The sequence below is a fragment of the Haliaeetus leucocephalus genome, unplaced genomic scaffold (assembly GCF_000737465.1).
Source record: "Haliaeetus leucocephalus isolate CR32 unplaced genomic scaffold, Haliaeetus_leucocephalus-4.0 Scaffold1, whole genome shotgun sequence".
Classification (NCBI taxonomy): Eukaryota; Metazoa; Chordata; class Aves; order Accipitriformes; family Accipitridae; genus Haliaeetus; species Haliaeetus leucocephalus.
The window spans coordinates 6486888-6505701 of record NW_010972437.1 but is presented as its reverse complement, the minus strand read 5'-3'; the positions used below and the strand labels follow the sequence as shown (position 1 = coordinate 6505701).

At 37.5% G+C, this 18814-nt stretch overlaps 1 protein-coding gene across 1 annotated transcript in view; it reads left to right on the top strand.

Annotated features, from left to right (window-relative positions):
• The window catches only part of PARD3B (par-3 family cell polarity regulator beta), a 430355-nt gene that overhangs the window by 128683 nt on the left and 282858 nt on the right, over window positions 1–18814 (top strand). The window contains exon 3 of the mRNA XM_010565338.1: window positions 4709–4880. Coding sequence (XP_010563640.1) covers window positions 4709–4880 — 172 coding nt within the window. The remainder of the gene's footprint in view (window positions 1–4708; window positions 4881–18814) is intronic.

The window sequence follows — 18814 nt, the reverse complement described above, 5'->3', positions numbered from 1 at the left end:
GCTATTGGTATTTACCCACCTTTTCATAAATGAGGGTTGAACTTAATCGAATGTGTGTGTGTTGCTCTGTGTATTTGGGAATATAGTCACGTAATTTTTCTGCAAGCTTTGCAGTTGAAATACCAGTAAAGTATTGAAAGAGCTGTGCCATAGGACATCATACAAAGTTAAAATTTGGCTGTACTACATTGCCTTGTAATAAGTTTGCCACTTAAAATCAACAAAAATGCTAATAAAATAGAACTGTTCCATTATTGCTGCTTTGTGTTGTGACTATGTCAGTATCAGTAGAGAGGAGTTTAGTAATAAAAAATGACAGATAAGTGTTACATTGTGATAATTTATTGATTGTCTAGGTAACTGGTAGGTTGTTAAAATAGATTACAATAATCCTGGGGTAGAACCATTTTACCTATACAGAAATACGTAGATAACTTTCACAGTAAATATTCATGTTCTTTAAAGAACCTTTAAAAAAAAGGAGATACTTGAGTACAGCAAGTGTACAAAAACACAGCAGAGTACTAGCACAACTTCTACAGTTTACAAATGTCTAGAGTAATATTTTGATGTGTTTAAAAAAAAATAGAAATCAGCTGACCTACTGAACTCTGAATATTTATAAATATTGAATCGGTAAAGAATAAACTAGTGTTGCAAACAGTGTTTTTGTTTTCACGATATGCTTGTGAGGGATTTCTTAATGTGTCCTGAAGTTCTTTTCCATCAGAAGAGGTTGGCAGTCTGTTCCAATTAAAGAATTTTCCATACTGGAAATGAGAAGTCAATTACTACAATTATTTATGAATAGTTAATTTATATAACTTTAATTGTATTCATTCCCTTTGAAAGGCCGAAGCTGATGTTTGTAATACTTTGATTGATTAGCAGGGTATTTGTAATGTTAGAATTGCTACTGATAAGATGCTCTTGCAACTGCAGTCTTGAGGAGTTCTCTCCCAAATAAACATTTTAGAAAACAAATGGCTGTTTATTTCATTGGTGAGGAAAGGCATTGCATCTTTGCTACCTCTGCATGCAGTACTGAAGGATCTCCTTTCCACACTCTCTAAAAAATGGGAGTTTAACTCTAGATCATGTTACTTAATTAATGGTGTGTTCCGTACTGTAAAGAAATAGATTCTCCTTGGGTTTTTTTTAATCTGTCAAAATAATGCCTAGGTGTAGACTAGGGAACTGCGGGCTTTTCACTGAAGTCTCTTGAAGAATGACAGCAGTAAGAAACTTCCCCGCTTTCAGATGGGCATGAGGCCGATGCAGTTTAGCTCGGATGAAATCTTCTGGCCATTTGCCAGGCTGTATCGCAGGTGTTTGCCTGCTGTTGGCTTGCATCTGTGCCCAGCCTGCTCCAGCTCAGAGTGTGGAAATGGAGGGCTGGTGTGGGTATGGTTGGGAAGGGAGGTGGTGGTGGAGGTGTCTTTTTCTGCTGACTGTGCTGTGGGAATTGGGAGGAGAGGAGCTGATGTGTCTCCACCTGCTGAACCTTCTTGATAGGTGAATGAAAGCGGCAGCCCCTTTAAGATGCAGAACTGATACAACCATCAAACCATTTCCAATCCTTCCATATAATTAAGCAGGTGAAGACCTGGGGGGTTTATCCACTTTTGGGCACTGTGATTGCCATACGTCATTTTGCCTGAACTCAGGGCTTGTAACCTTGACTTGTAACCTATTAGCTCTTGGGAAGTGTCACCCAACACGAGGGCACGTGCTTTAGGGATCCTCAGTGGAGCAATGACTCAAAAAGTTGTTGTTACAATCAAAACTTTATTTTAACCCAGACCCTCTGCAGATGGGGTCCTCCTACAAAACTAACACCCAAAACCCTCTGCAGATCAGGTCATTCGCTAATGTCCCAGACCCTCTGCAGGCCGGGTCATCTGAACCCATCAGCCATAACCTGAGCTCAAGGCACACATCCAGAACTCTCCCTGCCCTCCAGGGAGCAGCCGACTGGGATGGCGGTTGCACAGCCAGCGCCTGCCTGCTCCCAGGTGTCCCTGCTCTTCCTGATCGGCCCTGGGACCCCTTTAGAAGGAGAAGTGGGTATGTGACTAGATGACCACGGGCCATGGCCGCCTGCCCCAGAAAGTGGCACGCTGCGGGCAGGAGCAGGACCACCGGTCCCAGGAAGCCAGTGAAATTATTGTGGTGTAGCTGTAATGCAGTTTGTCTTTCTGGGCTGACTGCTGGGTAAGCTACCATTATGTTGCAGCTGTCAGAAGTCTGTCCATGACTGTCCTTATCTGTTAAAATAATCTTATATTATCATTTCTGCTAAAGTTTCATTCAAACTTCAGGGGAATAAGGAAAACATACGGTGCTTAGAAACCTAAGTATGAGATAATATTGTAATGTATGTGAGCCTGCAAGAGTGGCTGTGCAGGGCCAGACTGCTGCTCTGGACTCTGCTAGTGACCAGTGGAAAATACTTGAAGAAAGCATATAGAAATAGGGTAATTATGATATCAATGTTCTCTTGGTTTACCTTTCTGGTTTTTATTACTACATGTTTGGGGGGCTTTTGAATCTGAGGTAGTGCTTGCATGTTTCCATTTAACAGTTCTTGCTGGTCTGCTCTATCAGTTTGTCTAATTTTGAGTCAACCCCTACTTTTGGCCTCTGCAACATCCTGGTGCAGTAAGCATAGAGTATTAAAACGTAATATAGCATTTAATATGTTAGGGTGTGAAACCATGGGGAAACTTGGCTTGGTCCAGTTGAGGAATTCTCTTGTTTATTCCCGTCAAATTACAGCTGAGCTCCACTGACTCTATTCTGCATTGCAAATGCTCAAGTGAACTTTGTATCCTACTATTACCTAAAGTGCTTTCAGTGCCATGGCCCTACACAATCTCAAATTTCCTCTTCATTAGTAACAGCCTTTTTCTTAGAAATTAAGTTTCCACAGCAAAAGTGAGATTGAGAAAGCAAACCTTTTGGTGGGCAATAGTTGTGGAACTTCTTGAATCACGATGGACTTCCATAATAACATGAACATGAGGAATCATTTTAGAAACAAATGAAAGACACCATAGTTTTGTTTTTTTTTTTTTTCCCTTGGTACTGGAGAAAATTGCAATGATCTATTGGTGTCTGGCTCTAAGGCAGCCTTTTTGGCTGTATGTGGTTGTGGGGCATAGCGATGGCCTGGTGATGAATGCAGTGTGAACACCTGGGTAGTTTCTCTGTAATGCAGGAATAAGGTACAAAGAAAGTTGTCTTTGTTGCTGGAATTAATCTTTCCTATATGCTTTGGACAAATAAAAACCCAAATCATATGTTTTAAGAGCTAGTTTTATGGCCGTGGAAAGGAAACAGGCTCTGTATGGAAAAGGAGAGCAAGTTTTCTACCTGATTGTTTAAGGGGGATTTAAGAGGGTCTTGTGTGTCTCTGAAATATGCATTGGTAAATATGAGCTGACACATTTCTAGCAACCAAATTATAAATGAGTGGAAGACCTGAAAATGTCAGTTTCTTCCTTAGAAGCACTTCAGGATTTTTCTTTTCATTTTTCTTTTCTTTTCCCTCTCATATATTCATTTCTTCCCTTAGGCAAATGAGTTCCTTTAAATGTTTGTGTCTCTGTTTCAGTATACTATTTATCATCGGATATAATTTTTGACACTTCTTGGAAGTGTCAGAGGAGATTTGATGTACTGATATTTTTAAATAGTGAGTGTGGGCCCTGGGGTGTCAAGTGTCCTGTTGGTTGAGAACAACAAGTCTTCTAGTTTGTTTAGATTCATTGGGAATTAATCTTCCCCCACCCCCAAACTGTAACACAATTTACAGCCAGCCACGTGTATCTGTGTCACTTGTTGATGAAGCTGTATATGCATTATCTGATCACTTTGTATTAGGAGGACCAAAAGGAACATCCTTGTAAAAGGCCAGGCTAGCTGAGGCAAAAAAATGATTTTTATGGTGGCTTTTTATCATTTTCCTGTCAACATTAATGTGAACTTGGACAGCAGACTTTACAGTCTGTTGTTGCTTAATCTTGACCTTCCTGTCTGCTTGAAGTTGTGGAAGAGTCAGTGACTGGGGGAGGGTTTTCAGAAACAACGTAGCTGGTACAAGCTTGCAGGAGAGAAGGGGAGATGAAAGATACCTGGTGGGTAGAGACCTGTGTGTGTATGTACCTAGCTGGACCAAGAAACTTTCATCCTTGCAGCGGCATAGGTTGGGCGACTAGGGAAACTCTGCACTCTGTCAGTGTGCTGGATGTATCTTGCCCTTGGAATGTAATTATTATGTACTTATAAATAAAACATGTATCTGCTCACTCAGCACAGCTTCCATGCTTGTTTTACCTTTGTGCAGTGTCTCAGTCAGTAGCACTAAAATTTTTTAAGGTAATAATGGCCTCCACCCCCAAGAATTAAACCCTGTTCTGTGTTTTTAAGCCTGGTCAGCCCTAAAAGTTTTCTAACAATGTAAAATGCTTACTAATGGTGGCATGCTAACTGAGAAAAGCATGTCAGCACAGGGCGGTGCTGAAGCATATACTTAAGTCATTGAAGTCAGTGTACTTAAACACAAATGTATGTGTTTTCATGAATCTGTATGTTTATTGTTAGCTGTTCTGAAATAAGATAGTTCTTTTTGTACTCCTAATGAAGAGTAAGTTTTACTTTAAGAAAAAAAAGTTTATACAAACTGCATTACCTTTTATTTTGATAGCTGATTGCTGTTTATGATGAGCAAGAAACTCATCGAAAGACTGATGGCACCAATGGCAATTTGACAGACAGAAATAGCCCAGACTCTTTTGAGACGGAGGTAACGGCTCAGCTGGCAGCCTTTCAGCCGATTGGTGGTGAGATTGAAGTGACTCCTTCTGCCCTAAAACTGGGTATGTATATCTTGCATGGTTATTTTTTAAATTTTTTTGACCAATATGTAGTACTTTCTTATTTCTGTTTTTCTTTTCTGAGTATGTCTGTAGTCCGATTTTATGTATTTAAAGAGGTTTTCTTAGCACCCCATTGTTTGCCTTGCAATTCAGTGAAGACAATTGTAAGGACAAAAGTTGGGCTTTTGAAAAATTGATGCTGAAGACTGCAACTGAGCATGGCAAATTTGCACCTGAGCCTTGTATCCTGCTGTATGTTATGCCCATCCATACAGCTGGGGTCTCTTTTTTTCTCCTTTCTTTGACTGGGTAGGCTGCTGACAAGCCTTCATTGTAATCTTTTGAGAGCGGAAGAGATGAAACCTATGCAAAATATTTTCAAATAACGAAGTCATTGAAAAAACCCCCAGCATTTTTGTTGAGGAACCTAGTTTCAATGAGTGTAAAACTGCTGTGTGCAAATACTTTTGCTGATTATCTGAGCCAGTGCCCTGTTTTGGGCTTGCGAGGTAGAAAGGAGGAGATGCTGGTTGTAAACAGTTCAGCTCTTTGCCTTTGAAGAAGTTGCACAGCAGGGACTGTTTGCCTATCTGACTTTCAGGTGAACAAACTGATTAGGAGGGGCTTCTGCTTAATTCCCTCTTATATCAGAGGGTACTACGTGAAGTGCTGCAACTCTGGTCCCCTGTGTTGTTTCAGTGTGCCTGGAAGGCCGAGAGTTCAGATGCTGGTTTCCAATTATAAAGAGCTAAAGTCTTGTACGTAGAACACAAAGTGGTTTGAAATACTTTCTTGGATTGAGAGCAGGCTAAGCTGTCACCCAGATACTACACACAGAAGCTTTCAAAAACAGTTTGAAGGTGAATCCTACTGTTTGCCTGTAAAGCGGTAGCACGCTGACAGCATTTGGCAAATGAATAATGCTCAGGGGAGGCTTCTCTGCCTTCCACCAGAGCTTGTCACCCAATTCACCCTGTATTCTTGAGTACTGCTAGCAGTCTCCTAATGGTGTGCAATAAAATTTCTGAGTGCAAGTGGCTGAGGTAAGGATAGAAATACTACCTCTAGTTGTGCTACTCTCATGGAGTAGTCAGAGCATGACTTCAGAAATTGGATGTTTGCTTGTCTGTTTATTTAATTACATTTTTAAAGGAAAAGGCTGATGAACAAAACCAGCAAGCTAAAATAAAATTTCTTATAAAGCTCGCTGGATGAGACGGTGTAACTTAACTTCGAATGGAATTCTGTGCTTATTTTTGTGCCTGATGTAGAAAATAGTGCAATTCAAGCTGCATGAAAATTTTTAGATTCAAATTTCTGTATTAATGGATCACTTCTGTTTTTTCTATATTCTAGAATATAGAAAAATCTTTTTCTATATTTAATGATACACAGGAATTTCTCATACCTAAAAATATTGGGAAAAGACTTATTCTTGCCGTAATTTATATGTATTTGAGCTGTGGTTTTGGTAATCCTGAGGTATGGAAAGTTTGTAGCTAAAGGTTCAATGGTTGAATGGTTTGCTAATTCATTTATTGCATTTTTTTAAATAACACTGTGTAAACACATTTTAGCATGTTTCAGAAAGTAGAGATTGTTCTCCATATACTTCTGAGCCATATTTAAAAAAAAAATAATTGATAGTGGTTTGTCTAGCATACTGTTGTAAGTTGAGGGTGGACAAAAAGAGCAGCCAATTAGGGTTCTATTTAATTTTCAGTGCAATACTAATATATATTTGAAGTTAAAATGGGTGCTTGCTTCTTAAAATAGAGAACATAAATAGAATGTGTTTGTCTCAATGGTTCTCTTTCAGATTGTTTTATTTTACAAGGTAAATGAAAGATTTTTCTACCTGTCAGTCCTATGAACTCAGTCTGTACTCCGAAATGTAATTCTTTTCTCTTCTGGATTTTACATCATGGATTACAGTTCTTTAGCCTTAATTTTTGCCTTTATCTTTCCTGTACAAGTCCCTGAACCTTAAATTATGTCCCCATTTCCACTAGAGGCAAATTGAAAAGTAAACGAAGAAATAGAAGGACAATTTGGTTGCATCAATATCATTGATGCACGAACCACAGTAGTCTGGCTCCCTGTCTAATTTTTGAATTGACTCACACTTGCTAGCAGAAATAAATAATAATAATACTAATAATTTTAAAAAGCTGTTCTTATTTTGGGAGCAAGGATGTGATTAAATATATACGTAGCAAGCAAGCGTTTTCCATGGTAGAGCCGTGCTTCAAGAACTGTTATGTGCTTACCTTTTAGAGTATTTTTGCAGAATGCTGTTAGGGATGAAATGCAGGGAATCCATTGTTATATAAATTGTCAGACTGTGGGACAATTTTGCCTGTTAATTTCTGTTGGATGTTCTGTGTTCTATGAAACCAGATCCAGAAACAATGTCCATTTAGTGATTTGCTCAGAGAATACTTAGAGCTTGATGCTTAATAAGCATGTGAAACTAAACACTGTTGTTCTCAAACATGAGAGAATTGGCACTGATTTTTGAAGGCAGTATCTCAAGTGACTTTTCTAAATTTTTCTTTTTTATAAATTGTGTATTTGATCCAGTTAAGTTAATTGTATGTTGTACCTAGTCTTAAAGCCTTTGCTGGCTAGATGGAGATGGCAATGATGGGGGAAATACTTTTTTTTTTTTTGTATGGTTACTTCTTTCAGGTTTTTTTGTGGTTTATACTCTTTAGAATACTGATCAGCTTGACTCTGAAATCATAGGTTTGCCATTATGTAGTTAGTTACCCTCCCCCCTCCCCCCTTTATCACCTGTAACTTTGAAAATGAGCCAGAATAAAAGCAATCTTACATTTGACTTGAAAGCTAAAAGTACCTTATATCTTACATTGCTTCCACATACCAGCAAGATTTTAGAGCAAAAAACTAGGTTTGTTATTTTACTTATTATCAAATTACTTTCTTAATACTTGGTATATATCTCCTTAAAACAGTTCAGGAAAGTATTCAGCTATTTGTTTTCTTTTCCCTGAAATTAATGCATCTCTACTTTTAAAGTTAACTCAGTGTTCTCAAAAAGGTGAAACTGTGGGCTCTTATGTTTAATTAAAGAGAAAATGCAGGAAGACTTTAACTGTTTTTGAACACAGTACTTGCTGTGTCCATAACATAAGGTGTGGTGCAAACATACTTGAGTGCCTCCCTCCTTTCCCCACAGAGCTGGATTATCAGGTGTTGTTGCTGACAGTGTCTGAATTCAGACTGCAAAGTAAGCAATACCTGACAGTTTCTTACGGCCGAAAAGGCTTTACTGAAGTTTCTGATACTTGGGGCTGAAATTACTGAGGTAAACACAGTCATTCACTTCTGTGAGGTTCATAGGTCTCAATTTGGTAGTGGGTTTTGCGTCCTGGTATTTTCCTGTTAAGCATGATTACTGAAACGGTGACACATTGAAGTAGTTGTTTCTCCACGATTTACTTTTTCTATATTCAAGAGCTGTAAGGCTTATCTACTGAAACCTGCCATCATCCATTCAGATGTAGGTGAAAACCTAATGATGATGTCACATGTACTTTTGCACACCCATGACCATAGTGTTACCTGTAAGAAGAACTTCCCAGAGTACACTAGTCATGTGGACATTACAACAATTTTCGAAGAATGATACAGGCAACTAAATGTCTAAATAGCTGATTTACATTTGAAAAATGAAATGGAAGTAAACTTCAACATCTCTAACCCCAAATACTGTCGGTCATTTAGGCAATGAAGAATTTGTGACAATTAGTTTTTTTCCCATTGTTTCCACAAGACCTTGATGCTGTCTTGGATTAGATGTCATCTCTAACAACGTTTCATTTCTGGTCTGTATTGTTCTTGCACCTCCTTTAGTCTGAGCTTACATAATCAGACAAAATCATTTTGAGTGGATAAATTGAGATGCAATAATATTTCTTTAAAATTGGTATATCAAACTCATTTAAGAAACACTTATTTCCTTTATTCTGCACAGGTGTTGGGTTTTTCTTTCTAATCAAATGCCATTTAGATGAATACATTTTGCCTAGTCACTGTTGTTGATCACTTATCTTTATAACAGTAAAATGTATTATGATGGATTTTTGGCAAATTGTGTGCGAGTATATCCATTGATGCAACAACTAGTAAACAAGTGTTTGGAATGATGAAACATTTGGAGATCCTTGTATGTAGGTGGTAGAGTACTTACTCATTTAACTAGCACTGTTTTCTGTTGGCGTTGGTTTTGGATGTGTGTTTGGTTTGGTTGGTTCGGTTTTTTTGAGTATATCATGTCCTAATATTTCTCTTTGACCAGGGGTGGTAGCTGAGAAGACTTTGAAGAGCAGGGACTTAACCTTTGCAGACCTTCTTGACTGATTGCCTTTATTCCCTGTTCCAAACTGCTGTTTTGTTGCTGATGTATGATTAAACAGTCATTCTCTCATCTTAAAGATAGCTTCGCTGGGGTAGTGGATGACATTCTTCTGTAGTGTGTTAAGATCTTTAGAGAGCCCATGATGGATGGGGTTATGTATATTAGGGTTACTAACATTATGTGCAAATAGTCCTGTGTGGGGTTCTCTAGCTAATAGTTTGAGGTTTTTGAATACATACATGTTTGTTGTTAAAATTATTAAAAGTGAACTAGCAATGTAGAGTGTTAAAACACAACTTTATGGTAGCAACTAATGAGCTATGTGTAAATTGATGTGATCTTCCTAAAATATTTTCAGAATGTTTTGTTTTAGATGTTTACCAACTTCGGACTAGAGGTTTTTAGTAAGTCTTTTCCAAATAAATGGTTACCCACCAGTAATCTTCTGCTCATGAAACTGGTGCATCCATGATATTTTAAGCAGTGGCCTGCAGGCTGTTGCTAAGCTAATGTCCAGTGAAAGTGTGCTTCTTCATAGACCACTGGTCTATAAGGAATGCTTTGTGTGATCATTAGGTTCAACTGCAAGCTAGCTATTCCTGCAGAGCATGAGACACAGTCATTTCAGAAATGTTCAATTTTTTTTAAAAAAGCACTAGTTTGTCATGATAACTTTTCAAGTATGTAACATGCCAGTACAGGTGCTTTGTTTTTAGTAGGAGAGTTTTCAATTTCTTGCAAGGCTTTTTCAATTAAACCAGCTGAACTGTCTGAGTTTTTAACGTTTGTAGTTCTGTTGGCCCTCATAAACCATCTTCTAATTTTCTGTGCACCCATAAGCACGTTACTGGTCCTTTTGGTTTCCTTTTGCACCTAATAGTTTAGTGTTCTTTCCTAGTGGTTTTCCCTGCATGGTAGGTAGTGGAACAGGAAAGGGGGAGTAAGAGGTTTAGCCTTTCGGGTTTTTTTCATGATGTTAGTTTGTTTTTTTCTTTTTCAGTCCATATGGGCAGGAAGGAGAGCACTAATTTATTTATGGAGGATCCATTTTATGGACATGTCACTGTGAACTGGAAATGCCTTCGTGACTGGCTCAGTGTTTCATTTGCTGTATTTGATAGATGGTGGTCAAGGGCACACAAACTTAGTTGCTGCTTTTCTCTTGCTCCTCTCCTTGGTGTTAAGTAGTCATGATTTTGGCTGGAGGAAGACAGACAGTATTCAGGGATACTTACCAGTTCTGAATACTAAGGTAGTAAAAAAAGTGAGGTATGTGTAGGTATCTCCATGATGGTTTTTTTTGTTGGTGTTATAATCATTCTTTTGTCTTTCTCCCTTTCTTTGGGAATCGAGTTGAAGATTTCTAAAGCTGTTGTCTGAGTACAGGCATTGTGGGAAGCAGATACATTTAGGTTACTTTGATTGTTGGCTGTTAAAATAAAACGTAGCTTCTTAATGAATTTATACCTTTATAGTGTTTAGTTAAAATTGGGGTTAAATGGGGGTTAGATAAAGAAATAATTGCTTAAACCAGTTATTGATAGGGTATAAAATTATCTTGTAAACTACAGGAGTTTAACTCCTGCCTTTGGAAGCTGTCACTGCTAAGTAGGGCAAGTGTCTTGCTTTTCTCAGTGAAAGGTCTTACTGTGGTATTTCAAAATTTGCATACTTTTGCTTTATAGGAAATCTCTGAGAACAAGATTTTCTTCTTTATATATACATATATATGCATTCTTTTATATATATACTCTTTTATATATACATATATACCCCCCCCCCCCCATCTGATTAATGTTCTAGGCGAGTGGAACACTTAGGTGCAAATGATGATTGGAATGGCTGATTATAGTCTCTCTCCTAAAATAAGCTTACGAATGGCAAGGATAGTTGAAGTTCAAGCTATATTGAGGCACTGGTGCTTTTGAACAGTCAGTTATTTCAGTTCTGGACATTTTATGTAGTGTTTTCACAGTGGACATTTGTTTCCTGAAAACAGAGATTGCTACCTGGGAATGTTCCAACCCTCAGTGGGTCTAGTACAGGATAATAACAGTACTAGCCTAGAAAGTTTTGATTTTTCCATTCTGATACAGTCATTGGTGTTGTGTCCATGTCTTTTTAACATTTGGGGAAGGTTACTTGCGCTCCAATGGAATTTCCTTGAAGGTGTTTCAGCGGCTTCAGTTAGAGAATATACTTAATCAGCTTAATATATTCCTGTGTTCTTGGGCTTGCTCTAGCTTAAATCGTACTTCATGGGGTTGTTCAAAACACTTACTTAGTTTCAATGGCCCTCTGTGTTTGCATTGCTAAGCCAATCATCAGAGATGCTTCCATTGGCAGCGTCTTAGTTTGAAGTCCAAGGGAGTTGGAGGGAAGGTTTCTTTCAGGAGTTTTTGGAAGTTTCTTCCTTGATAGGCCTGACAGGGCTTAAATTGTTACCTCCAGGGTAGGGATGTCATCCCTTTCTGTGTGACTTCAGAGCTTGGAAAGAACTCCTTCTCTTTCTCATCTGCTTTGAAATGGAAGTATTTTAAGTAGGCTTAGGGGCATTTTAAACAGTATATATTTGGTTAGTCCTCTTTCCAGCTTGGTGTTGAGATACTGTGGCTATACAGACAGCATATTTTTAAATAGAGGAAACCACTTGATTATGTTTTTTTAAAAGTTAGGAAAACAGATGTGAACTGAAACTATTCATTTGATAAACAAAATGTTGCTAATGCTTGTATACAGCATACATGCCGTGTCAGTAAGTAGGAAAGACACTTTTTCTTGTACAAAAGCTATCCTGTTCATCTTGATCTTGCAACGTCAGTTTATTGGCTGAATGTTCCAATGTTTGTCAGTACGTTGAGGGTACTACATGCATATAATAATTCTTTCCTGTGCGATTCAGGAAAAATTAACGTTTTGAAATTGGTAAGTTTCAAAAGAAATGCCTTTTAGAAGCACATGCAGCCTTCTGTGGTTTGAAGCAATACTGCTTATTTCCTTAAGCAAGTAAGACTTTATTCTCTTTCTCTGCACTGGAAGTTTGATCTCACAGTAGCGATATCAAATGTTGTTCTGTGCTGTTTGTCATAGGTGTTGTGAGGATGACACTGTACTTGATAGATTTTTCTCCTCTGCAGCATTCAGTTTAATCTGCTTTTAAAGAATTGTGATGATCAATTAAAGTCTACTTGTGTTTCTAAAACAAATGGTTTCTGTTCTTAGGCAAGCTAAAGGTTTGAAGATAACTTTTCATTTCAGTCAGAGTGCAGGCTTGGTATATTTTGACCTCATGACTTAAGCTTCATATTACTTAGTTGTCCTTGATTCATGGAAATGAGCTTTGCACCAGCATAGCTAAAGTTTATCTTTGTATTGCAGCAGAATAATATAGTAATGCTTTCTGTAAAGAAATATATATATATAAAATTTCCATATCTTTCTCTGGCTTGCCCATTTAGAAAACAAGCCAGTCTTTCCTTCCTTTCCCCATACCCAAGAATTTAGTAGTAGTATAGGTAATAATTTTACGTGCATAGTTGGTTAAAAAAGAACTTCTTTTTCATAGCCCCTCTGCCCCTGATTTCCCCAAAGATTGTTTCTCATCAATTATTCCCCTTGTCTCTATTCCCTTTGCACTTGGTTTAATATGCCTTACTTTGGGGAGAGGGTGTATCCCCATGAAGATATGTTAAATAGGGAGAAAAATATTTTTCCATCACAAGTTACACGTTTTCCTGTAGTAGCTCTCAGGCTGAGATGTTCATTTCCAGCCTTTTATTGCCTCAGGGAGGGTTTTGGGGAAGGTGATGAATGGGACTTAGAATGATGGAATAAATTCTATTATAAAAGTCTACGCTGCTTTTTGACATGCTTTATTCGATGTCAGTGTTTTTCCTCAGATTTTTGTCTACTTCACTAATTTTGTGATTTGCTGGTTTTGTGAGTATTTGTATATTCTTCTGATGCATAGCTAGTTTCAAAGGTAGTATCTCTCAACCCACTTAGTAAGCTGAATATTTGCAGCTGAAGGTTTTGGAAGGCTATGGTATAATATCATACTGGAAGGCTATCACGCAAGCTCTGTCAGTACACTCTAGTTCTTGGTAAGGCAAAGGAGAGTGTGTGTGTGTGTTTATAAATCTGTACAGTGCTACGTGCTGTATTAGCTCTGAGGCAATATGGCAAAATCTGTATTTCAGGTTGAAAATGAGCCTGCTAAGCTTGGCTGATTGATAGTTTGAAATTGTTCAAGTTAAAAATAAGACTTCAACTAAAGGTCTTGAGAACCCTTTTTTTTTCTTAAGAAACCAAACTAATATAGTTTTACACTTTTTTTTTTGCACTGTTTGTTCGCTAATGATTGTTTACTGTTTGCTTCCATATGAACATGAGTTCCAGTATACAGATGAACCCGTCTTTGTGAAAGTCATCATTAGAAAAGTTACAAATAACAATTAAGTGATTCGGTCAGTTTGGCCATTGCCATGTAGCTCTTTCTCATTGCTTTCTATTTAATTTACCCTTTCAAGAGCCTTAGTTGATAGTTAATTTTTTTGTCTCTTTTCTTTGAACTGCCACTTGAGATTTTGATTGTATATCACAACAGATACCTGGAATCTCAGCCAAGTAAAATGGAGAGTTGTGTATTTACTACTCCTGAACATAGTTGGCAAAAGATGCACCTCCCTCCCAATATGTTGCACAATTTTCCCTTAGACGCACTGGGTGTTGATTTAGTTTTGCTTTCTTCATAACTCATTACTTCATTAGAGGGAAGTCTGTTTACTGTAGACATTAAGTAAAAGAAGGATGTAGTATGTTCACTAGACAGATAAATCCTGCAGAGTGTTTTGGTCATCTCTTCTTAACCCTCCCACAAAAAGGGACAAATGACCTTATGTGATTGAGTCCTTTTTTTAACTCTTCTACAGAAATAGTCATCTAACCATTTTAAATATTAAGACAGATTAATAGGGAGTGATTATTAACTTTCCTTACCATATAACAACTAGGAGTATTGAACAAAACTGTTGTTCAACAGGTTACAAAGCAAAACAACCCTAAACTAACTTTTTCATGAAGTATGCAACTAAATTGTGTAATTTGGTGTTACAGGCCAAAAATCAATGAGTTATAATAGAATTAGACAAATTCACAGGAGGTGGCTCATCAGTGACTCTTAAAATATGGTGGTCTGGATGCCACTCTGATTTGGAAATCTTTGAAACATTATTTTTTGCAAGCTGGTAGGATACAGCTTTGTTATGCCCTCTTCCTGAGTATTTACTACCACTATTAGGTGTGGGATAATGGGTGAGGTTGACCCAAATTAGCTGCTCTTATGTTCTTATCATTCCTTGAAACCTCACAGAAAGCTTCACGTTCAGGAGGTTTCCCTATTTTATCTTAATGTCTTTTAAAATTGGCAGGAAGAAGTTTGAAATTTGAGACTAAAACTAGTTAGTTTACCATGACCAGAATAGAAAATAATCATAATAGGACTTAAGGAAAGGTCAAACCAGAAAAGTTTTTTAATTTAGATCAGATATATAAAACACAGGTCATATTTAAATATTACAAAAACCTATACTAATGCCATAATTTGTGATACTCCTTTAAAATACCATTAAAATACTCAAAACCTGTATTTTACTATTCTACTACTAGCAATAAAATGCTACCAAAGTAATATTCAAGCTGTACAGTTTAGCTGCCAAAGTTTTAAGGAAAATTAAACCGTTGAACTGTGGAAAAGCGACTGCATAAGCACCTGTAACTGATGTTAGCTGAAGTGCTAAACCAGCTTTTGGCAACATGGCCTCTTTTGCACGTGCACAGAATATTTTCTTTGTGTCAGTTTATTCAACTAGTACAGTTCATTAAGTATTTCATTTGAAGTTGAGAAATGGGCTGGGAATTGAAATAGAAGAAATGCTTATTTTCACCTTTCAATCTGTGAATAAAAATGAGGTGTGAGAGTCTGAGATCTATTAGTTTTAAAATCTTATATGATATATTAGTCTAAAGTGATTGATTTAAATTCAGTAACTACACATAATATGCTGCTTAAAAAAGCCAGTCTGTTTAATAAGATGAATACTTTTTGCTGTGTCCAGCAAGCTGGATAACTAAGATGACTGGTGTTTTTAAATATATCTAAAGTTTAGTTTCTATTGGCATCTGAATGCCATTTGAAAGAGTTTACATTAAAACAAAACAAAAACAAACAAAAACCCCCAAAACCAAAACAAACAACCCCCCTCCAACCAAAAACCCAAGCCCCGCCCAACCAAGAAACTTTGCACGCATGGGTAAGGAAATTATAATATAACACAAATTAATTTTTTTCCAAGTGATACTTAAAATACATAAAATGTTTGAAGCTGCTCTAATTTTTAATCCTGTGTCTGAAGCTGGAAGTTGGAGGATGTGCATCAGTCAGTGGGTGTACAACGATGATGTGATTCACAAAGATGTTTCACCTGGACGAGAATAAGAGAAAGCCTGACCTGTAGTGGAAAGTGCTGATTCTTCTCGGTAATAGCCAGTGTGTTCTCACAAAGCTCCTAATCAGTCTGCCCAGCAAGGATAAGAGTTGTGCATTTTGCCAGAACTGGGGTTGGGAAAAAAATCACAACTCCTGTTGTGACTGATTAATCCTTGTGCCACAAGGATTCTGCTGCAGCAACTTCCCCTCTGCCAGGTCTCTGCCACGTGGTACCCCTAGCCAAGACTCTTTGGAGGGAGTCATGGTGCTCCCAGCACTCCATTAACTCTGTGCGCTCCCTCTCCATCTCATGAGGAGCTGAAAATAGGAGCACTGTGTTGATAGAGGCGAGAATATCCTGAAATAACTCTAGTTCTGGTGTGTGTTGTGACCTTAAGTATAAGAAAAGAATACTTGTTAAGATCCAAACTGAAGTCCTGTCCTTCAGCTGGAAACTTTCTTGAGAGAAATTTTGAAATGGGGAGAAAGTAGCAGTATTACTTGTACATCTTCTGTAGATACATACGTATCCTAGTGCCTTCAGATTAGAAGTGGTTAACTTCTTTTCGTATGGATGTGGATTTTGATCCTGAAAATGGAATCTAGATTAACTTTATTACTGAAATAATCTACGTTGGTGATTCTTACATGTCCATCTTTGAAACTCTAAAAGCTGTAAATGTAAATATTCCATAGTTGTTTCATTAGGCACCGTTTCTGACAATGGCAACACCAAAGAAATTTCATTCTGGTCGTAAAAGCTGAGACAACAGTTCTTGCACTTTGTAACTGAAATCTGACTTAAATTGTTATAGCACATGCAACCAGAGAAAAGAATTCTTTTGAAATTTATGGCATTGAAGAACACTACCCCAAAACAGTCTTTCTTTAAATACTTTACTGGGTTTTACTTGTAGGCAATTGCTTTTATTTTTCTTTGTAAGAAAAATTACACTTCAGTTAGACTGATAAGGAAATACTTTGTTCTGCAGTGGGTTAATATGTAAAAGAGAAAGCTTGTTGGAAATGGATTTTCATCTGTTTATAGATTTAAGTCAATTGTCTTAACTGTTACATCATCCTAGTTCATTAATCTAATCTTGTATCCATGGGAATTTAAAAAGTGCAGTATGCACTTTGGAAAGAACAGATAGCTGTAGATCTGAAATTGTATTGATAGGTGCTATTATGAGCAATTTGAGTTAGTTTTAAACATAAAAGTCACATCATCAGAGCATTACATATTTAAAAAATTTAAAAAAATATGTGGTACAGTCCTATCACAAGGTAGAATGTACAAGCTAATGCCAGCTACATTTTAAGTACATGGCAGAACCGTTACATGATGCCTCAGGTGGTGGTAAGCAATAAATCTGAGGGTGACCAAATTTACCCACACTGATTGCTTAGTGCTGTCAAAAAGCGCTGACCAGCAGAACTGTCTGTATGCCTGTTAATGTGAAAAATCTCTGATGAAAAGAAGAAAAATGGGCATACATTAATGACCTTCCCTATATTTAAATATAAATTAATATTTTGCTTGTAATATTTTGTTTGCAGTGCCTGAACAGTTTCATGATGGGACCGGTTTAAAAGTCATTCTGACTTCCCAGTTTAAATGGTCCTTGGTTTTGTCGTGTCTGTTCAGAGATCTTCCAGCCAAGCAGTGTCTATGCTGAAGTGCAATTTCACATTTTTGTGTGTATGCATGTAGTATTTGTGGTGTTTTGTTTCAAGTCTGACTTGAAATTTTGTTAGGATTTGCTCAGAAGGAGCGCTAAAAAAATATTTTGAGGCACATACAGGTGAGAAAATAATTTGTCTGTCTGTCCAGGCAAGTGTAGTTTGGAAGCAGGCAGCAGACTAATTGTCATTGGTATGGCCTTTAACAGTTGACAGTTAGATACACACTTGATGGACAGCTTTTTTCCTATCATAGTCAGCGTTTTTATATGCAGGAGCAGAATTTAAAATCATGGCTTTAACCGTGTAGGTGATTTATTGTAAATCTCTTTCTACCCACTTATGGTATTCTGTCCAAGTGTACCTTTTGTTCTCCTCTAAAATAGTTCTTCCCCTTTACCTGGAAAAACAAAGAAAAAAAATCTCTCATAATATGTTAGTTGCCACTGATGCAACTAACTGATGCATTGGCAACACATGTGCTTGCATTTCCTATGTTCCTTGATTTGTCAGCTTACCCAAAAGTCATCTGAAAGTATTTGCACCAAAGCAATGCTGAAATAAATTTTTAGTACATAATCTGACTGCATTATAGATAGCACAGCCTACTAAAATGCTCATGGGTGATAAACTCTGGTTGTCTTTAGCAGTTTCCCGAATTTGGCCCTGTAATGGCAATCTGCAACCTAAGTATATCCCAAAGACTAAAAGGATTTCATGCTGAAGGTGAATTGTGCTTTCCTGAGCAAGGAGGCTTAAGAGCAAAAGAGCAAAATGAAGGAAGGGTTGGAATAATCTTTTTTTGTGGTAGTGGTCACCCTGAGAGATACTCGTCTGCCTAAATTTAGGCATCAAATTCGATGGCAGAACTTGGAACCTAGAGACTCTGAAGAGTTTAGGGGAACACCAGGAGGGACAGCTGGAGCTCCAGAGTTCCCCGGGCCATGTTTGGATCCTGAACTCCAAACCTTATGCTGTTTACCTGAGGTTTCACAGTGTTCTTAAACCCATCACTTCTGGTTAGTCAGCCCCCTCCTAACCTCAAATGCTGATTTCTGATCTTCCAAAGGGCTTAAGTGAAGTGAGACAGAGTGCGCTCCTATTCAGGGTATATGTTAATGTCTGTGTACAGCTTTTTCGTGAAATTAAAAAAACCCAAACAAACAAAAAAAATCCAAATAAGAAAATAGGATTACATCTGGTATGGAGACATTTCTTTTGCCGTGGTATTGATGCAAGTTTTCAGTTTTTAATTGTGCATAAATGGCAGAACTTCTCTCTTCTGTTTTTTTTCCCAGTGTAACCAATTTAAATCTAAGTGTGGTTTCTACCATATGTTTGTTTCAACCATATTTGCAGTTAAAAAAAATATTTCCAAAA